We start from the raw sequence: 22,476 nt of genomic DNA, 5'->3' as shown, positions 1-22,476 counted from the left end.
TTTTCTTTTTTTTTTTACCTAAGGTCAGAGAGCACATATCAAAGTAGTCTTAACATTCACGGGTGCTGCTTCATTGATATAGTTTTCAACTGGCGCTTGTTCATCTGGAACGCATCTAGAACATCTAGACATGGTGTGAACTGTTTGTCTGGTATTTCAAGAAAAGCTGTGCATTTCTGGAGTGGAGTGAATTTCTGAGAAACTTTGTGGATAAAAGGGGCTGAGAATTAGATCATGGGGTCCTCCACATAAACAGTTGGATGACATGTGTTCTTGCTCGTCTCTCTGCGCTTGCATTTCATTCTTATTGAATCATCCATACCTATAACCTCAGTAGACCCGTCAGTCATGCTTTTGTGTATCAGAGAGCTTTACATATGAGTATGATTTTAGATACAAGAATAGTATGTGTTTTACATGGCCTTATGTAAGGTGACACTTGGACAGGCAATTCTGTCAATTACGACCCACTAGCTCTAGTTTTGGAACACATTAAAACTGTATATAAAAATAACCATCCAATTTATATGTAAGCCCAAAGGGTACATATTACAGTATATGTAAATGAAATGGGAAGAATTGACAACGTTCACGTTCAAAACATTGCAAGATTTACCATCACAGAGGAAATTAGGACCACACTATTGTTTCAAACCTCCAACGCTTCATTTCAACCTAAATGCTGTCAAATTAGGACATTTGCCATATATCAGCTGACACCTAAAGCAAGACGACATCCCTGTTTCATCTTTTGGTCATGTTGCCCTCAATCCCTCAAGACCTTTAACTTCAAGCAGTCAGGCTTCGTATATGTTCTGCGACAGATACTATCCTGTCAGTACGTCTGTGCGTGCGCAGGCGAGAAGGGGGAGACAGCGGCCTGCAGCTGCTGCGCGTGCGGAGTCACGGAGTGTTTATAAACAAGGAGGAGGGAGAGAGAGAGAGAGAGAGAGCGGATCGGAACCAGAACTGGACGAGAAACGAACTTAACTGAAATACACACAGACGGAAAGCTTACCCAACAACTGCAACGCTCATTGTTGTTTGATAATGCAATCGCAAAGTCGCACAGTTTGTTGCGTGAAGGAATGGTTTTAGTAAACAAAAACAAAACACTACCGAAGCCGAACCGATACCGGTTCACAGCTCTCGAGTGTAAAGTATTGTAATGAACTGTGTGTTAACTGTCGCCGGATTGTTTTTTGTCTTCATGGGAATAGTCGTAAACCTAAACCCACACCGTAGTGTACATTAGGACAGGGTTCAGGAGTCGAACTGGGACCTTATTCCGAATCCAGGACCGAGTTTTTGTGTGCGGTGTCGAACTGGTACTAACGAGCCTGTGAGACAGCGTCAATCTAAGCCGAAGCTCACGAATGGATCAGATAACGGAATAAAAACACAGACGACAGTCTGCATCAAATCCGTTCAGGACTCTTGAACTGGTTTTAAAACTTTATCTATTTGATTATTTGCTGCAGAAAATTGACGACAAATGTATGACACTGGGGACGGTTATCTTGTACGGAACCGTGACAATACAAGTGACTGGCTGTTACGGCTCATCTAATGCTGCGACCTGCAATGTTTACTGCAGGACTGTAATACTATGAACTGTTTGTGAGGCCCGAAGTGTTACACACTGATGGCAGAGCTGCAAATCAGGTCCTAAAATCATACAATTGTTACTATTTTACTGTATTTAACTATTTATATAATGTGGATTTCAACCATACTAGCAACTATTTACTAATTCAATACTGTAATAATATTACAATAGAAATGGTGTCATGATATTCCTCATCACGGGATTTCTGCTTTCTCTTTACAGTTTTTCCCAACAATATTTACTATTCAAATAGGATTAAGGGGTACACTATATATGGAACTATTTGGACAGCTCCAGGCCAAATAGGATGACTGAGGCAACCCTTAAAAGACAATCCTTGTCTAATTTCAATAGCCGTTTCACCTGGTTACAGCAACGCGCCGACACGATTCGAGACCCTTTTAAAAAGAGAATTCAATACCCAACGCTTCCCTAGAGGCTTGACATACCCGATTCTTGGGGTGTGCGCAATATTTCAACAGAGATGCCTTGGCCATTTTCTGAGTCGATAAAAAAGCGGGCCTGCAGGTACTTGCTGCACCGGTATCTGGGCAACTTCCTGCAAGAGAAGCTGAGCCTGGATCAGCTCAGTCTGGACCTCTACCAGGGAACCGGCGCACTGGCGCAAGTCCCATTGGACAAATGGGTAAGACACACAAGAATGAGGGGACCGATTTTGTAAGATGGGATGCTCAATTGTTATTGATCGATAAAGGCTGATGCTAAAGACTTAAGATTGTTTATGTGTATGAAGCAATGTGATATTATTTATCAAGTAAATGCTTGTGCACTTACAGTATTTAGATTGTGCCAAGTAATGGAAGTGCCATTTACTCACAGGTAACGTTTGGCTTTGCTGCACACAACTGAAGAGAACATGCACTTTATAATCTTACGGTTTAAAACCAGAATTGCAAGAGAACTGTCACAATGACACTTGAAGTATTATACATCATACATGGATCTCTAGAGCTAGAGATATACACAGCTTCTTTATACACATATGTTCATTTGACAGTCCTCTTCCATTTTGAGAAGAATTTACTGTATATATTATATATATATTTTTAATGATTAGCTATTTGCCTTTTTTTCCCCACACAGTATAGAGTAATACATTGTACAAATTCAACTTTCTACTATAAGTAGTCTTAATAGTGTTTGTCACGCAAGCATAATAAAATAAATTCTGAAAACTCTTGAAAGGACAAATGCAAGCGACAGATTGCTCAATATCCTCTCTCTTTAGTCCCTGAATGAGATCCTGGAGTCGGTGGACGCTCCCTTTGAGGTGATTGAGGGGTTTATTCAGACAATCTCCCTGTCTGTCCCCTGGGCCTCACTGCTGCAGGAGAACTGTGCTCTGGAGGTGAAAGGACTAGAGATGGTTTTTAGGCCAAGACCACGGATGGGTGAGTTACAACACCGTCCTTTTAGAAACAGTGCTGTTGACTGGGAGCTGGGTGCACTGGACTAAGCAGACACACAGAAAACACTTTTTACTGCATGGTAATAGGCACATATGTGTATGGTAGCAATGTCCTCTGCTCATTTTGTTTAATCTAAGTGAACATTAAAGAGCTTGGAGGTCTATGAAAAACTCCATTCAGAACCGCTGACTGCTCTAATAGTAAAGGTAGAAATTGCTCACCTGCTTTTTGTATCTCTCTGCAGCATCCGGATCTGAGCCGATGTACTGGTCCAGTTTCATGACAAGCAGCATGCAGCTTGCTAAGGAATGTCTGAGTCAGAGGCTGACAGATGAGCAGGCGGAAGGGTTTCAGCCTCTAGAAGGGCTTGAGAAATTTGCAGAAACCATTGAAACAGGTATAGTTTTTATTTCCTTTAATTCAGAGAAGTTACAGATTATGAAAAGAACTCTACTGGAAGTGAGCATTTACCATGCTTCTGTGCGTTACCCACACTTTACAGCATGCTGCTAGGCTTTTACTCACTTCCCCTTTGCATTAAGTATGGTACATCTCGCTGTAAAAACTATTCCTTTGGCACTAGATGCGAAAACAAGTATTGTAACTGGCTGATTTTATGATGGATCTTGCTCAACAAAGAAAAGGTTGGCAACCCCTAATTCTGGTCTTGTGATCACTCTTCCATATGAAATAGGTTTTACTGGTGCAGTAAGTGTCATCAATTCTAAATGCAGGATCAAACCAACAGATGTATGATAGTGTGCCAACTGCAAATCGGATTTTTATTACATACCTTCTGTTTTCTCTTTTAGTTCTGAGAAGAGTTAAAGTTACATTTTTAGACACAGTCCTCAGGATTGAACATGTACCAGAAAACTCAAAAACTGGAATAGCTCTTGAAATGCGAATCAGCAAGTAAGTCATGTTTTAGATTATTACTATACATACCCATTTTTACATATACAGTAATTTTTTTCACCCAATAATTGGAGAAGTCAAATTAGAAAATACCCTAGTCTGCAATGTGCACAAATTTATGTGGTTGTGCGGCATGTTATGTGATCTAACAGACGTATTTTTATATAAGCTATGTAAGAGTTGTGCGCAGATATTCAGCAACAACCCTGGGAAAGCAGAAGGATCTCTGTGTCCATACAAGAGGCAAGATAGTGTTTGCCAGTGCAACCTGCTTGTCCATTAACGCAGTGCATACCTCCATCAGCACACACAACTTCGGTCTGAATCTGATCATGACAGATCGAGCCAGCAAACATGTGCAGTGTATTGTTACCAGCAACTAACATCCTACAGTGGACCAAATCGTAGAAACCTACTACACTGGACAAGACACAAGAACTATTTCCACTGAAACTATGTACCAAGAGCTAGTCATTGTGTCTATTCTTTATTTTTAGCCAGTCAGTCTATAATGATATAGCACTTCACTATACCTTCACTATTAATTATGTGTGGTGGAATGGCTACGTTTTAATTAAACTAATGCACAGACAATACTGATTTTGATGTTTTTAGTTCAGCATTAAGTTAGTAACAGTGCTCTCTTCTTTGATTGCTCAGAATTGTGTATTGTGATGAAACTGGAGATGAATGCTCTGGGATGAATGTTCACCAGCCAACGATGTTCGCTCATAAAAACCTGCAACTTACTGGGGTCTCAGTTTTTTGGGATGAATTTTCAGAAGCTGCAAGAACCTGTCCAAAGTCCTCAACTCCGCAAACAGTAAGTTCCAATCATCCATCTAACGTTTTTAAAGATCAGATTTTTTGCATTTGAAATTATTTTGGAATAAAATTAGGAGCCATGCAACTCTGCACGAATCCAGGTAATTTGTTTCCCTTCCTTTTTTTTTAATAGGAAACAGAACCAAAGCTCTCTCCCAGCTGGAACCCCAAAATCATCTGTGAGCCGCACCCCCAGTTTACAAGAACTGTGTCTGAAGTGGCGCCATTCAAACCTGTGCAGATTGGAAGTTTAAATGGGAGAATGGAACTCGGCCTTATCCTTAAACAAAATGAAGCACTTCCTGGAGCGAAAGTAAACAATACAGTCCTCCTAGGTATTTTTATACTATCATATAGAATAACCTGTTTCCATTTATAAAGGTTAACGATTTTTCTCTCTCTTTTCTAGCTGGATGTAGATGGACGGATTGATTCTATAAATGTGCTCTTGTCTCCACGCCAAGTGCATCTGCTCTTGGACATGCTGGGTGTCTTTTCAGGACCAGGTGAGTCTTCTGCTGTGTCCTGTACCTCATTGTTAATGCACGTTAATCACACTGGGTAATATTTCATTTTTTAAAACGTTCATCGGACTCTGTTTGCGTACAACTGTTCTTCAAATCTGCATTCCTGAGGCAGTAATGCTTAATGGAATAAGTTACAGGCTATACAAATTGTTTAAGTGTATAACCTTTACAAACAGCACTGATATATATACTTCTAACTCTCCATCCTACTATGTTCACTGCTTTCTGATCATGACTCGCTTTTATATTTTACTTTACATCTGTGCAGATTTACTAAAACGGATCTTTAATAAACACATTTTGTTATTCACAAACAGGAAATCTGTACTTTAAAACCGATTCTGTTACTTGTAGCTTTACGCTGGACTGTATGCTGTTGCTGTATTTGTTTTGTATTGCTCTATACAGTATAATTTGTGTGTGTTTGAATGTCTAATTTCTGAGCATCACAAAGAGGAAGTGGCATTTGAGAACAAATCCCCACAATCAAGTCAGGAGTCATTTGTTGGTTTTCATGAAGAGGCGCTGACCCCCATTTAATGCTTTGCCGGTTCATCCTGTATAGAGAGTTCAGAGAGGACTTCCCTGAGCTGTAAGGACAGGAAAAGCCGTCCAATCCAGCAAGAGGATGAGTACCGGCTGCACATGGAGCTGCACCGCTGTCTGAAGAAGGACACGCTGGTTGCAGGGGGGCTGGAGGAGCAGGGCCTGTTTGAGAGTGAGACGAGAACCACGTCAAGTCGGGGTGAGAATGGGCAGAAATGGTTTTTCTTGCTGTTGCTGAACAATATAAAAATGGCATTTGTGGGTTTATTTTTTTTTCTGAGCAATGTCACCAAATGTAAATAAAATTTGAATCCAAAGATATCAAGGCGGAATAACAAAAACAACAAATCATTGCACCATCCCTCCTTAAATGTGTATGTTTTGAATGAGTTATAGGAGGCTGTGTGGTCCAGTGGTTAAAGAAACAGGCTTGTAACCAGGAGGTCCCCGGTTCAAATCCCACCTCAGCCACTAACCCATTGTGTGACCCTGAGCAAGTCACTTAACCTCCTTGTGCTCCGTCTTTCGGGTGAGACGTAATTGTAAGTGACTCTGCAGCTGATGCATAGTTCACACACCCTAGTCTCTGTAAGTCGCCTTGGATAAAGGCGTCTGCTAAATAAACAAATAATAATAACAATACTATACATGATCATATTTCAGGATAATCAGAACTGGTAGGTCCACAAAATGTCATACAGGCCTGCTTTTGTATGCATCTTATCTTGTTTTTAACTATTACTGTTAGGATTTAACATTCATAGAGTGCAGGACTGTGTTTTCCTGATCTGTTTTTCTGCTTAACCTAGAAGAAGAAGTATTCTTCTCCATGGCAGAAATGGAAATGTCCCACAGTCTGTCCTCCCTTCCGCCACTTGGAGACCCACCCACTGTGGATCTTGAACTGTCTTTAAACAGCAACTACACCAGCTCTCCCGGAGGATCCCCACTGGGTAATGTAACAGTAAGTAAATCATCTTGTGTCTTATTAAACCTGCTGTCAAACTTTAGTGTTATTCATTTCTGTTTTGCCCTTAATAAATATAATTAGCATAAGCGACTCTTCGGACTGGGTTTTCATTTTAATTATGGTGCCAAAACAAACCAATCTTTATGTAGATGGTGAATAAACTGTGTGTCAGCAATACATATGTATTTGTACCAGACTTCTTATCATTTGGTTTTGTATTGTTCTATATTATATTTGATTTAATGTTTGTGCCGCAGACGGTTTGGGATGAGTATCTAGATCCTCCGAGACACATGGAAAAACTGGCACAGGACCTTCCCTTTCTATCAAGAGGGATGCAGCCTCCTCAGAAACTGCTTCGACAGACATGTGAGTGCAGAACACTGTGATCAGCAGCTATGTGAAAGATGTACTGCTGCTTTTTATTTACATTTTTTTTGAGGAGGGTCATCATTTAACACAGAAAGCAACCACTATATTTGAACATTTGAGTTATATTTGAATATCTGCCATCTGCTTGATGGCTGAAGTGTTTTTTTTTTTTATATATTGTTATATTGTAAGTATAAGCTGTACTTCTGTTTTATATATCTCTTGGCTTGGGGACCTCACTAAAAAACAGACTGCAATGCCTTGGTGCTACAGTGTAAGTAAAGACAGCAGTTAAATGTGCCTGATTGTCATTAAACTCACTTACAGCTCACCCATCTAAATCTCACTCTGTGGATGAATCCCGGCCTGAGGTTGTGTTCAGACTAGCCCTGGGCTGCCTGTCCGTGTCTGTCCTTCATATAGACCCTCTGCCGCCCCCTGAAACAGCACTGAACCTCAACCCGCTCACTCTGATGGCCTCCGATTTCTTCAGCCGGATTGAGAAAATCAATCCTGCAGAGCTCTGCAAAGGAGATTTTCCACATTTTCATCCCATTTTTGATGAGGCCTGTCCTTATGATCACCTGAGGTACAGTTAAATGTTCCCACTTTTCTCTTTGAAACTGTAGGGGATAAAGAAAAACACACACACACGCATGAATCAATAGCAAGCAAGCGTGCCAACCTCTTCTTAAAGAGAACTCCTAATGAGCAACATGTGTAAAGTGTCCGTCTTCCGAATGCTGAACAAGCATATAATATCTAGACTGCAGTGTTTACAGTTTTAGTTAACATCTGTGACTGATCAAGTGCGATCTTAAACCCAGTCCCACTTTGTTGTGCCTCTTCCGAGTTCAGCTCCTGCTGATTTGTATTAGTTGAAACATACTGCAAAATTACCATCCCAACTTAACATACAAGCAACTCCAGCAAAACACAGACAAATAATTATTTCAGTTTTCACCTACTCATCGGGCAAAATCGAATGTCACCTTCACTTTGAAAAACAGTTCCTGTACAGGTGGAGTCCGGCAGAAACGAACCATTTCACTGCATTTCACTGTCTGGAGATCCCTATTTTACTTCATGTTTACAAACCATTCACGCTGATAGGACATGCCCCTTTGATTATGCAATTCAGATGTTTTGCGGTATCTAGTAAGTTTTTGTTCATAAAAGCTCCTAGTTGTAGTCTAGTTGTGATATAACTGTTGATTGCTGGTCATTCCCATGTTAACCCAGGGATTCCTCTTTTCCCAGGTTTTTGGGAACTGGTATCAGGGTAACCTACGAGCAGCGGCAGGGTTCCAGTTTGCGCAGTCTCAGTACTGACTTGTCTGTGGGACAGATAGAGCTGCTGGAGTGTCTATTCCCAACAGACTCACGGTCCAGTGCTCCCCAATATACAGAGGTGAGGAAAAGTGCCAGCAGAAACGCAGGTCCCTGTTAATCGAAGCTTTGTTAACCAATCTGCAGTGTGCCCCCTTGTAAGCAGGAAACAGAACCAGTACTGTTTTGTTTCTTTACTTTACCTACAGAAATAGAATTGGTGTAATTTCTTATTGGAGCAAAAAAAAAAAAAAGTTCCACGCTAGTCTGCTTTTTAATCAGTTTCAGATGACAGAACAGTGAAACGGTGTGGTTTTAGGACCTTTGCCGAGGCTGATTTACAACAATAGAAAACATTCTACATTTAAATAATTTTGTAGCTGTTAAAAAAAATAAAAATAATGACCATAGTGTCACTAAAGTGAGAAATACATGTTATGTACTTCAAGAGAAAAATAGTCGTGAAAACAGAATACCTTAAGGTTTTGTGCCTGCAGGGCCAGCACAGGCACATCTCAATAGTGCGAGCACTAATACAAAGAGTGACCTAAGTAGACCATACTCAATAAAATAACAGTACAACTGGTAAATGACAGATCCTTTTTTTTTCTGAAGCTTGTAACATTTGATTCAGACTGCCTCAAAGAATCCCATCCTCCAGCTTGTCTTCACCTTCTCTACAAGTTTTCTGAACGTAGAGGACCCCAGGTAATGATTTCATTGTTAACCAGCATTACTGTCGATATACGGTATGTACCTAAACTTAGGTCTTCAACCTCTGCAGATATGTAATAAATGATACCACTTGAAATACCCAACCAAAAAAATCCATCCACAGCTAATTGTAGTCTGGTAGCATTCTGACCGAGTTTGACGTGTAATAACAGAATATAATTTCAGTGGGTTAAATATGTGAGAGGGTGGTTTTATGTGCTGCAAAGAGTTCTCTAAAGGAGTATGAAGCTTTCCTTTGTGGTAGATCTGTAGTGTCACATAGATGAAAAACTGTGTGGTAGTAGCAGGGGTTTGGTTGCCAAAGTCTATGAATTAACTATTGACTAAACTGTGGATTAAAGGAGATTGCCGTCCCGTTTGTCTTTATGTTTGCATGTATGCCACACTTACATTTTTACAGTGGATGTGCAATCCACGCGGAGCTACTTTTTCATGATGGTTATCTCTTGTTGTATTTACATGACAGGGTGTGTATGTTGTAACTAACAGACAGTACTTGTGTTTGATTTCTTTTACAGGGAAGTCAGGTGCGACTCAGCTCAATGCCTCAGAAAGCTGATTTTCAGATAGAACTGGGTCCAGTTCATTCTGAATTAGATATTAGCATCGTGGATAGACTCAATTCTTTACTTCAACCACAGAAACTGGCAACAACAGAAATGATGGCATCCCACATGTACACCTCCTACAATAAGCATGTCAGCCTGGTGAGTTCTGTTCATTGTTCAACTCCCAGATCCAGCTAAATAATATAAATTAAAAAATCCAGCTGACAAAATCAAAACTTAAGATGCCGTACGTTTTGAAATATTCCAATTTCAGCAACTATTGGGCTCATTCATAGAATTCCAATAAGAAGGCAGTACTTGTATATATATCACCGTATTGTCTTTTTCAACATATTATTCCCCATGACAAAGTGATTTATTTTTGGAATCCATAATCAAATTAAGAAAAGAAAAATGAACAAAAACTAACTAGGCTTTGTACTTGCCTAATGTTTTCAGCACAAGGCATTCACTGAAGTTTTCCTAGACGACTCAAGGACACCAGCAAACTGCCGGATGTCTGTCTTGATTAATGTGCCAGTGTTAAACTTGGCTGTGCGATTTCCAATTCCTGACTTGAGATCGGACCAGGAGAGGGGCCCCTGGTTTAAGAAATCCCTCCAGAAGGAAATTCTCCATCTGGAGTTCAAGGATGTGGAATTCAAAACCGAATTCACCGGATCCTCTCCAGAACAAACTAAACTGGAGCTGACGTTTAAAGAACTGATTGGTAAGTTGATCAAAATTATGTCAGAGAAAATAAATAAATAAATACTTGACCTGATGATTTCAAGGGCAATGCTTATTCACATTTTAACTTATGCTTTCACAGGCAAGTTTCAAGATGACTATGACCAGGCAGCTGTCAGGTTCCTCAAGGTGTCACATGGGATGGATGGGGACATGGCGGCATCAGACAGTGGCAAATTTGATTGGCCAAGGTGAGTTAACTGGAGTTCAACATTACTACAGTTGTGACTGGCCTGCAATACAGCACATAACTAATATAACAAGGTTCATTGCAAGCAGGTGTATGAAAAGAATGTTATTGTTACAATTATTAGAATATTGCTCACAAAGTGCTTTCCTTCAAGCATGTGCACGGTCCTATTAATGGTATCACTTGATCACAGAGCCACACCTACAGTATGACTGTGTGTTCTCCTTCAGGATTGTGTTGAAGGTGAACCCGATGGCAGTGCACTCTATCCTGGAGCGGGTCACAGCCGAGGAAGAGGAGGAGGCTGAGGGGCGCTCCCCAGAGGAGGAGGAAGGAGGGGCGCACTCTTTGAAAGACGTCTGTGATTTTGGAAAACCAGAGCCCTCACCATTCTCCTCCCGCAGGGTCATGTACGAAAACGAGGAGGTAAAACCCAACGAGAAGAAATGGATCACCTTCACTTCAGCAATGGGTGAAGATGTAAACTATCAGATTCATTATTCTGCCCCCTTTGTCATTCATAGATGGTCATGCCAGGAGATGTGGCTGAAATGACTGAATTTCAGGAGAAGACAATGAGCAATTCACGCTACATTTTGGAGCTGTCATTGCCAAATGTTGAATTAGCCCTGCCGAACAAGGCCTTTTACGAGAAATTACACAACAGGTATGTCTGAAAGCCCAAAGCAAAACACCCAAACTGTGTTCCACCTCATTTTGAAATCCCTTACAATGAATCTCTTCTGTTCTTGTCTGGCAGAATCAATAATGACCTGTTGCTATGGGAGCCGACCGCACCATCTCCAGTAGAGACCTTTGAAAACATGTCCTATGGTGTTGGACTGTCAGTAGCGAGCCAGCTAATCAATACCTACAGCAAGGACAGTTTCAGCCAGTTCAGATCGCCTGCTCCCGATGGTATGAGAAACATGTTATCTATACCCTGGCCATATGGTTGTTCTGACCCATGAGGAAATTAAGCAAAGATTTCACTCATTTGGCGTAATAAAGAACAATTATTGGCAGGTAACAACATTCCTATTTGCAAGCTCATCCATGGCTGATGAACCTGGGAGCTGTGTAAATAGCTGTAAAGGCATATGAACTTGTGGATGTGAGCTGACATTAAGTAAATGTATTTTGAAAGTGCGTTTTTCTGCATGTGTTTTTCCAGAGGAAGAGAGTGGATCGGAGGAGGAGACGATGCAGTATTACTCCACGGGAGACTTTGGGTTTAGGAGTCGAAGGAAAAAGAAGAATGAGCCTCAGAACAAAACCTCCCAAAGTCTTTTCTCTGTCCTCCTGAGTGTCAACCATGGACTGGTGGCCTTACAGACAGATACCAAGGTAACTGAGTTACTGGAAGATTCCACATGGGGCCCTGAGAACTCTAGAATATTACAGTTGAAAACATAACACTGCATGTTTAGTGATGCACTCCATATAGCTTTTTTTTTTTCTTCTAACCTTAACCTTCAATCTGTTTATTTCCAGCAGGAAGATGGGACTGTGATAGAAGGCAGGCATGGAGAGTTCTGGTTAGAAATTAATAATGGGGTCCTGTTCAGTGTGGCTCGCTATGAGGGCTATGAAGACCAACATTACATATGTCTCCATACCAACAGCCTGTGTCTGTATCACCAAGGTACTGGAAGTGCTGATAACAAAACCACATTTTTGTGATGAATCAAGGCCTTCTGAACAATGCACATGTTAGTCTGCATTGGGAAGGGAAGGACATTAGACACAGTAACTATGTGTTTCATTGGTTCTCACTAGGTATGTTAGAAGGAACTGTCCCCAGCACTGAAGTGAAGTTGCCCAGTAAAACCCGGCCTCACTGGTTGGAACCTACCATTTACCGCTCTGAGGAGGGGTCCCTCAGCAAACATTGCATGCCTGAAGGTGCTGGAGGAGAGAGTATAAATATGCTGTCTGTGGCAGTGAAGATCTACTCTGAGAACATGGAGCGCAATGTTAAGGTAATCAGTTAGCATGAGAAATAACTTTGATGTATAAAGGGTGAAGATGATGAAGATTACAGGATATGTTGAATGCAGCACAAGCTGCATAAGCGCCAAGCATTTTTTACTTGCCTTACATTTCTGGTTTACCTGTAGCTCACCAGTGGTTGTAATAACCCTCTCTTTAGCCATGTGATGCTGTGACCAGTAGTTTGTTAGTGCTGTGTTGAGAAGAAGCGGATGACATGCTAAGGACTGTGAACATGTATGTGAAAGCAGGGTGTTCCAGTAATTATTTGTGTGCCTGCAGGAGTTCCTGATCTCTGTCGGAGTGAAAGGAGCTACTCTTCAGCACCAGGTGGTTCCCTCAAGTATCAGCTGGCAGGAGCAGGTAAGAGTACTGGAAAAGAAGGCCTGAGGCACAGGAATATCAGAGATTCATCTGTGTCATTTGGTTTGTTTTACATCTGCTGTTACACATGCATAGCAGCCTTTTTTATTTTTGTATGTTTCTATATTTATTTTTGTCTGATAGATTCTGGATTTCCTGAATGTGTCTGATGAGCCTGTTTTGGGATACACCCCCCCTGTTTCAGTCACCACCTTTCACCTTCACCTGTGGAGCTGTTCTCTTGATTACAGGTATATAAAAACAAAGACAATTATTTTGACTGACTTTAAAGGCCTTAGGAATTCTAATACATCCTAACTACTGGCTTGCATGTTTTCATAAATCTGAAGCTATATGTTTGTTGCCACATTTATTTTATATTTTAAAAAGATTACATTTCTTTTATAATGCACACTTCAATGGACTTTAAAATAACAGTTTCTTATTTGGATTTGAGTTGTACCACCCCTGTTTGTTTAAGTGGATTAGAGTCTATTAAAGGCACAGGAATTTGCTACATTGTATATATACTTCAGTGCCAGACAGATAAAGAACAGCAGTGCAGCAAACAGTCTTTTGAATGGTAAATATTAGCAGGCTGTGTCAGCAGTGAGAATTGAAAAGAAGGGTCATAACAGTTATTTGCTAAAGATATGACTGGTTGTTTTCTTTGCAGACCACTGTACCTGCCAATAAGATCTCTTCTCACTGTGGAAACCTTCAGCATCTCCAGCAATGTCTCACTTGATCGGTCCTCCTCCACACTCAGGTATGAGGTTATTACACACACGTTCCTGAGACGAAGCTGATTTCACACAAGCCTGTGACATTGTTCTGGTTTACAATAGTAAAGACGAATCTCTTGGATTTTTGTTTTGTTTTGTTTTTAGAATCATTCTGGATGAAGCTGCATTGTTTTTATCAGACAAGTGTAACACCGTGTCGGTCAATCTGAACAGAGGTGGGTTTATTTTGAATAGTTTCAGTGTAACTCATCCCCGGTCCAGAGTGACTGTTCAGAACGTATTTTAAAGGTTTGTCTTCTTAATCAGCAGATTATGTGCAGGTGGTGGATATGGGACTCTTGGAGCTGAGGATTACAGCAGTTAAACCCGGAGTCAATGGAGAAATGGTAAAAGGCGGAATAAGATTAGTGTTGGCAATCTGAACAAACACTTGCATCTGTAATAATTCATAATGCTTAAAATCAATAAAGCATTCACTATATTGACCACATGAATGTTTTATGATTATTTTTTTAAATATATAAACCAGTCTCATTTGTATTCAGTGTACTAACATCATTTTCAATTGTGCACAGACTGAGCCACGATTTGAGCTGCGCTGCTCCAGTGATGTCATTCACATCCGGACCTGCTATGATTCCTGTGCTGCACTCATGAACCTGATTCAGTACATAGCAAGTTATGGGGACCTTATTCCACCCCCAAGACCAGAGACAAAAGCTGGGGGCTCTAAGCAACGAGGCAGGGTGAGTAGGGAATGCAGAGAGAAAATTAGAAAAAAGCTAATTTTAATTTTTTGGTAGTTCCTGCTGTTTTGTACTGTTGTCTAAATCATGTATTGTGAGTTGAGCCTTTGTGCTGTGTCTTTTAGCCCGACATCCCAAGCAGACCACCCTCTCGGCCGCTACTCCTTCCTGAAGCTGAGCAACAGATCCTTCAGGACCTGATGAGTGAAGCCATGGAGGACACAGACTTCCAGCAGGCACGGTCCCCTGAGGACCGGCAGCCCAATGGTATGAGGGGGCAGAGCTACATGCGTTTGAGGAATGGATGGATAATGCTCCTTCCTTGGTATTTAAATATCTTACCAGGATAGCTCCTGGGTCAAGGACCAATATTAATAGATGTAGTTAATGACACTGGAATATAAGAGCTTTTCAAATGACCCCCGTTTTCAATCATTTAGACTGTCGTTCTTAACCAAGTTTGCATATCAATATACTATTTGCATAATTTGCTGGCATTTGCAAGTTCAATTTATATTGGTCAGATCTGTATGCAAAAGAAATTGATGGAACCACTTATTTTACCATTCATTTTTTGGATCAGCTGGGTTGTAGTCTTCCATTTCTATTCAGCATGTCCGCAGTTGTATACAGTTATATGTTGTGTTTTGTTTGTTTGAGGTCAATTTTCTGTGTGCAGCAGTACAGAGTTTAGCACCATTTGTTTTTGCTGTGCTTTGGAATTCTCCTCTTACTGTTGTCTTCTGTGCAGGTGTCCATGAAGGATTCACACAGGCTCTCGAGCCACCTCGTTCAGATCTCTTCCTGTTCCCAGATGAGAGTGGGAACATTTCCCAGGAACCAAGCCCAACCTTTACACCCTATCACCACCCTCTGATCTACGCAGCCATGAGCGACGCTGCTCCAGAGAGCGATGACTTTTGTATTCTGGAAACTCCTTTGGCAGGCGCTGCTGTAAGAAATGCCTGCAAAATAAGTTTAATGTATTTTCTGTGCTTATGTAAATGGAACTGTAGAGAAATCTGGATGCCACAAGATAAGCATTAGTCAAAGTTTAAAATAACAATGAACTTGATATATAAATGCTTTAAACAAATAATAAGTCTAGTGCAATAGACTTAGTGCAACCTGCTTTTTTCTTATGAAATTCAGTTTTAATGGACTGTTGAACACTGTACATGTTCTTATGAAGCTGGGTGAAGCCCTTACTGTGATTTTGTACTCTGCAGGATCATGATGAAGAGCCAGTAGTGAACAAGCTGACTTCAGATTCTATTGAGATACAAGAGAATCACTTTAGTATCCCACTTGGGAGGACTGACTCGAATAAAGGACCCTTGCACTTTCCAGTTCCAGAGGTCAGATATTTAATAAAGGAAATCTCAATCATCTGGCATCTCTATGGGGGCAAGGATTTTGCAGGTGGACCAGTCCTATCATCCCCAGCCAAGAGTCGTGGGTGAGTACTAACTTTTTTTTTAAATTATTATTATTATTATTATTTATTTCTTAGCAGACGCCCTTATCCAGGGCGACTTACAATCGTAAGCAAAAACATTTCAAGCGTTACAATACAAGTAATACAATAAGAGCAAGAAATACAATAACTTTTGTTCAAGTAAAGTACAAGTTTGACAAACCACAATTCAATAATACAGCAGGTAATAGTGATAGTTACATCAGGATATGATTAAATAGTGATAGTTACATCAGGATGTGATTAAATACAAAGTACTACAGGTTAAAAACTAGGCAGATTACAGTATTCTGAAGTACAGGATTAAATGCAGTAAAATAGGGGCTGATAAGAGCAAAATAAAGCACATTTACATGAAGGGTGATAGTGTCCCAGGATACAAACAGGGAGTTCTACAGGTGCTCTTTGAAGAGGTGAGTCTTAAGGAGGCGCTGGAATGTGGTCAGGGACTGGGCAGTCCTGACATCTGTAGGAAGGTCATTCCACCACTGCGGAGCAAGGGTGGAGAAGGAGCGGGCTTTGGAGGCAGGGGAGCGTAGCGGTGGTAGAGCTAGTCTTCTAGTGCAGGCGGAGCGGAGAGGTCGAGTGGGGGTGTAGGGAGAGATGAGGGTCTGGAGGTAGCTGGGTGCAGACTGGTCAAGGCATCTGTAGGCTAGTACAAGAGTCTTGAACTGGATGCGAGCGGTGATCGGGAGCCAGTGGAGCGAGCGGAGTAGTGGAGTAGCGTATGCTCCATCCCCATATAATCTCAAAACTTTTGAAGTAGCAGGAATCTAACACAAATAGGGAAAAAAAAATCTAGTTACAATTATTTATTCATGTTTATTTTTGCAATGATCTATTCTGAAGCTATTGGATTATTTATACTTGTTCACCTGCTCGCAGCTGCACTCCTCACAGCTCTCCCTCACAGACCCCAGTGAGACAGAGTCGAGTTGCTGGGCGTGCACATGGAGGCAGGGGGAGAAATCCAGACGTTCTGATGGAAATACAACTGAGCAAGGTAAGAGACAGGGAGGGGTCAGTGCTGTGGGATCCGAACATGCCTAGATATGTATAGAATGAAATATTCTATTTCATAATGGAATATATTGCATGGTTCCAAGAATCTTCAACTTTTAGAATGGTGCTTTCTACTGAATTGATTGCCAAATCCATACCCCTCATTCCCAGGTGAAGTTCCAGCATGAAGTTTACCCTCAGAGTGGGGCAGACAGGGAGCCCAGTTTAACAGAGCAGCCAGTCTCCCGGCAGGTGTTCATCGTCCAGGATCTTGAGATCAGGGATCGTCTGGCCACATCACAAATGAACAAATTCCTCTACCTCTACTTCAGCAAAGAGATGCCCAGGAAGGCCCATTCTAATATGGTATGGAATATACAGTAATACCTAATGGGACATTTGAAAACTTGCTGCATTTATGTAATTTCTATTTAATCATGTATCTATTTACACAGCTGACGGTGAAGGCTTTGCATGTCTGTCCAGAATCAGGTCGAGCCCCACAGGAGTGCTGTTTACGAGTCTCTCTGATGCCACTGCGCCTCAATATCGATCAGGTCAGTGATATTTTTTTTTTTCGATGTTGAAATCATTGAGGAGGCTATAGGGGGACTCATTGTGAATAAGATTTAAGAAAGCAGGGCTTTCGATCGTACAAGATATAGAAAGCTATCTTTTTTTTTTCTCTCTCTTTCTGCCTTTATAGGATGCATTGTTTTTCTTGAAGGACTTTTTTGCCAGCATTGCTGCTGAGGTGGAGTTGTTGTCTCCACCAGATCAAGAAGGTAATATAGCTCAATGATTCAGATTGTAATAGACAGTGTTGTGAATGAATGGGACAACACACACCGCCCCCCTTTTGTGACAATAGGTTTAACATTAAAACTTTTGTCATCATTTAGACTTACTTATTGCTACATTCTACTGACCAGTATAATATAGAGAGTCAACAATTTTCAGGCTTGAGAACACTGATCTAGGAGGTTGTCATATACCAGTGATTCCTGCTAATAGGATTGGCTTAAGGACAGCCAGAGTGTCTTAACTAGAGCCTGGCAGTGCCAGCTTCAACAGATGGCAGCAAGGACTGAACAACATGCATGAGAAGATCTTTATCTTTTACAGTAAAGAAGCCTCCAGCTCCGGACCACACCTGCAGCTTCCCCAAACACATGAGTGGTAGTCTGGACCCAGCTCCAATCATCTCAGTGCCAGGACAAGGCAGACCGAGCCAGAATGGCTTGCCAGGTTCCAGCAGCACTGAAAACGGGGAGGCCGAACCTTCACCTGCGACATCCTTCACAGACCAGCCAATCTTCTTCCGGTAAAAAATGAATAAATGCAATAAAGCTGGTTCCCTCCAGTGGTGATAGTGTGTAATGTTTCTTTATGTACTGTATGTATATTGTGAGTTCTGAAAATCATTTTCTAGAAGGACACTCCATATCCATTGCTATTATTGTTGACTAATTGTTTATACTGATAATAGATTATGAAGACGAGTTAATGATATGGATTAAGAATATACTTCATGTAAACAGATTAACTAATTTGACTTCATCTGTGTTGCAGAGAGTTTCGTTTCATCTCTGAAGTGCCCATTCGTTTAGATTATCACGGGAAGCATGTGTCAATGGAACAGGTATGCTAGCATATTCCTATCAGGAGGAATTATTGTGAACAGTGTTGGATGAGTCAGTTAAATTAATATCGTGACTGTGTTTCCAGGGCACATTTGCTGGAATTGTGATTGGTTTGACTCAGCTGAACTGCTCTGAGCTGAAACTGAAGAGGCTTTGCTACAGACAAGGGTAGGATTCACTGCTCTTTGCATCTGCTTTTTCGAAGGATCAGCGATTTTAAGCATGTGTAACCTGTCCAGTTTGGGACATCACAAGGATGTTTCCCTTATTTAAGATTCATGGGAGTATCAAGATTTTTGATTTTTGAAGTTTAAATGTGTAGTGCTGTAAAAATATTTTTTTATATAAGGATTTACTGGTACATAATTATTATATTGTATGGTCTATATATAATAAGGGTGCACATTGTTGTATGCCCATGAGCTGTATGCATTTTTGCTTTATTCCAGATTGCTGGGCGTGGATAAACTGTTCTCTTATGCAATCAGTGAATGGCTGAATGACATTAAAAAGAACCAACTACCAGGAATTCTGGGGGGAGTGGGCCCTATACACTCCTTGGTACAGTTAGGTGAGATAATGAAAATTGGGAGCCACATTATCAAATGCACTTTTCAAGAAACAATTCTCCAAACACCTGAAATGTATAAACCCTAAGACTAAAGCTGAATAGAGCCACATTGGGCAAACACCACTTTAATTGTACGTTTATTCAATGGCTCTTTGCTTATGCATCACCAGTTGTTGGTAATCATTTATTGAGTACCTTTGTTTCTCTATTGCTGATCTCAGTGTTCCTCCTGTTTTTGTTTTTTAGTTCAGGGCCTGAGGGACCTTGTGTGGTTGCCAATTGAACAGTACCGCAAGGATGGTAGAATTGTCAGAGGGTTTCAACGTGGCGCTGCATCCTTTGGTACATCTACTGCCATGGCAGCTTTGGAGCTCACTAATCGGATGGTGCAGACAATTCAGGTAGTCTGACCATTTACTGTTTTTGCACATGTTCCTCCTCAACTGCACACTTGGGCTGCAATGCCTAGCGCCAACACTGGTTGGGAAGCATGGGATTTTTGCAGCTGTGTATTGAAGCACATTTCTTTTAGCACAGTGTTAAGATCCTGAAAGAGTAACTGTTAAGATTTAGAAACTGTACTTTTCAGCTACTAAAAAAAATGTGTTCTGCAGGCTGCAGCAGAGACAGCCTATGACATGGTGTCTCCTGGACCTGATGAAAGCGAATTAAAAAGAATCAAACGATTCTCTCATTACCGATTGGCTCACCAGCCAGTGGATCTGCGTGAGGGTGTGGCCAAAGCATACAGTGTCGTCAAAGAGGTATTAAAAACATTGCAATCATTCTGATGAAAACTGAAATGTTAAAAGCATAATGACAGCTGTGGTACTTTTAAATCGACCACCCTTGCAATGAGATGTAGTATTCAGGCTTTTTCTTCCAAATCATTATAGCTGCAGGTAACAGCCTGTTTGCATAGTACCATTCTGAATGTGTAAAAGGTCTTCACATTTTTCTTTGCAGGGGATTACAGACACAGCACTGACAATCTATGATACCGCCACACGGGAGCACGAACAAAGAGGAGTGACTGGGGCTGTGGGGGGAGTTTTGCGACAGATTCCACCTGCGGTGGTCAAACCACTGATTGTTGCCACAGAGGCCACCTCCAATGTTTTGGGTGGCATGAGAAACCAGATTCGACCAGATGCCCGTCAGGAGGAATCCCAAAAGTGGCGATTAGGGGAGGAGTGAAAAAAAAAACATAATTATTATTTGTTTATATAGATATAGATTTTATATATCTCTATCTCTATCAAGTGTGGCAACTGAAAGAATATAGGTCCTAACAATCTAATTTCATCATCAAATACCAATAGTACATACGAGTTAGTTCTGTCAACCTTCTGTTGATACAAAACTTATATTAATCCACCCCAACAAGTGTATGCTTTACTAACCACCAGCTTGTATTACTGATACTCCCAAGCCGTGCCTTTCTGTGAGCATGATGATTACTGTAAATGGTATCTTGAAAACAGCTTTACGTATCTTTAGGCCAATTTTGTGTCTTTCCCTTTCGTAAAATAAATGTAAAGTCTGCTGATTTACCAGACCCCAAAGGGTGCAGGTCTAGATTAAATGCACTGGCTTTGTGGAAAAGAACAACAAAAAACACTTACTTTCATAAATTGCTTTTAATGAAACTCCCTTATAGTCAACCGTTATTGTGAGCTATGCCAGGTAATACCTGTAAATTTATTTAAAATATTCTTCAAGTGCTATGTGCTTACAAAGAATGACCACATACAGCATCAGCAGAAATCCTAATGCAATGCAGAGCCATACAGTCATGCTCAATTCAAAATCAATATATTAGACTGGGCATTTTTATCCTTCAAAAGGGTAATTTTGCCTTTTTGATCAGCAGTGTGTATGTAGACAACAAATGGCAAAGCCACTACAGATATAAAAAAAGGAATAAGAAATATGTGATATTGTTTTCTGAGGTACTGAATATATGTTTACAAGCTATTTTGTAATTCAGTGTGGTTAGTGCATGTTATGATCAATCAACTACTGATTGTTATTAGTTCTAGACCCAATGAATCAGAATCCAGTTTACCTTACTGTGGAGGCACAGGGAGTCCTGCTAACTGGTCATTTGAAGGATTGTTATTTAAACCGCAGCTTGGATCTACCTTTCTGTATAAAGTGTTTGCTTAGACATCTCGGTTTGTCCAAATGAAGCAAAAAGAGAAGATACATGTGCATCTTCTTTGTTTATATTAACATGTGTATTCTGTAATGTGTCTTTAAAGGGATTATTGTTGTGATAATTAAAGTCTTATTTAAATCAATAAATGAACAACCTCAATCCTAAGCTTCTTTCCTAACCCTGTTAGAAACAGACAACCTGCCTTTAAAGGTCCCCCTTATCCTATCCCAAGCTCTTGTAGGTTTACAGTATCGTCCAGTTTGAAGGGTTTTAAAGGACACTAAATAATACATTCTGCAGCACATATGTTTTTGCTTTTTTCATTGTTATTTTATATTGTATGTAATGTGGGAAAAGCAAGTGAAGCCGGTTAAAATGTTGCATAGTTATTGTACAATGCTTTAAATTACATATTTTGTAGCATACATGGCAATTATCTGTTTCTTCGTATGTTATGTACTTAGGATTTCCCTGCTATTACTGTCTGACATATAACCAAACATATTAAATATCATGTACACTTTGCTTAATCTTCTTTGCTGTTTGTTATTTTGGATGGGAAATAAAGAAGAGGTTAGAATGTGCAGAAATAAGTTTGCGACACACATAAACCAGAATCCAAATATTAGTGGGAGTAGCTCTGCCAAAGTTGTAGAAATAGACCAAATTGGTTAATGATTAAATAAGATCTTTTCCCAGATGCAAGTACAGTGAATAGATTGTAACACTGCTTCAGTGGACTGAAGTAGGGCTGTCCCTGTATATTTCATGTATATGTGCTTTGTAATGGCAGTCCTGTATCTGAGCATACAGCAAAACTTATATTGCTTGTATATAGTTCATTAGTGTACAGACTGGATAAAGTTTATTTGTGCAAATGATATAAGCATGTAATAAATTGCGTAAAAGGGAAATAAACTATTTAACTTCTCTGATCTTCTGAAAGTCGTTTGTGTTGTTTTATTTGATTATTATTATTATTATTATTATTATTATTATTATTATTATTATTAAGGTCACACATAC

The 22,476-nt window shown here is 40.4% G+C and overlaps 1 protein-coding gene across 6 annotated transcripts; it reads left to right on the top strand.

The window, feature by feature from the left end:
* The first annotated feature begins 789 nt into the window (after nucleotides 1–789).
* Nucleotides 790–22,385, top strand: LOC117419778 (autophagy-related protein 2 homolog B-like). 6 transcript variants are annotated; one of them, XM_058991868.1, is made up of 43 exons: nucleotides 790–1,665; nucleotides 1,832–2,255; nucleotides 2,859–3,021; nucleotides 3,284–3,436; nucleotides 3,852–3,954; nucleotides 4,618–4,780; nucleotides 4,916–5,095; nucleotides 5,192–5,288; nucleotides 5,875–6,054; nucleotides 6,665–6,819; nucleotides 7,083–7,194; nucleotides 7,525–7,786; nucleotides 8,458–8,608; nucleotides 9,142–9,234; nucleotides 9,780–9,968; nucleotides 10,269–10,539; nucleotides 10,642–10,750; nucleotides 10,980–11,175; nucleotides 11,274–11,416; nucleotides 11,510–11,667; nucleotides 11,924–12,096; nucleotides 12,244–12,394; nucleotides 12,529–12,731; nucleotides 13,024–13,104; nucleotides 13,249–13,355; nucleotides 13,781–13,873; nucleotides 13,995–14,065; nucleotides 14,157–14,236; nucleotides 14,426–14,596; nucleotides 14,722–14,863; nucleotides 15,348–15,550; nucleotides 15,826–16,055; nucleotides 16,959–17,076; nucleotides 17,247–17,441; nucleotides 17,531–17,632; nucleotides 17,782–17,860; nucleotides 18,201–18,399; nucleotides 18,648–18,717; nucleotides 18,804–18,886; nucleotides 19,168–19,289; nucleotides 19,536–19,690; nucleotides 19,904–20,053; nucleotides 20,256–22,385. In XM_058991868.1, exons 2-43 carry the CDS (start codon nucleotides 2,094–2,096, stop codon nucleotides 20,484–20,486), a joined length of 6,249 nt encoding a protein of 2,082 aa, XP_058847851.1. In that variant the 5' UTR covers nucleotides 790–1,665; nucleotides 1,832–2,093; the 3' UTR covers nucleotides 20,487–22,385. The 6 variants fall into 6 exon arrangements, with proteins under 6 accessions (XP_058847851.1, XP_058847853.1, XP_058847854.1 ...); XM_058991870.1 differs by having other exon boundaries at nucleotides 790–2,255; nucleotides 6,668–6,819; XM_058991871.1 differs by having other exon boundaries at nucleotides 790–2,255; nucleotides 12,247–12,394.
* Nucleotides 22,386–22,476: the final 91 nt, after the last annotated feature.

The sequence above is a fragment of the Acipenser ruthenus genome, chromosome 18 (genome assembly GCF_902713425.1).
Source record: "Acipenser ruthenus chromosome 18, fAciRut3.2 maternal haplotype, whole genome shotgun sequence".
Lineage (NCBI taxonomy): Eukaryota > Metazoa > Chordata > Actinopteri > Acipenseriformes > Acipenseridae > Acipenser > Acipenser ruthenus.
The sequence above is the reverse complement of the archived record's forward strand: the minus strand, read 5'-3'. Positions and strand labels throughout refer to the sequence as shown.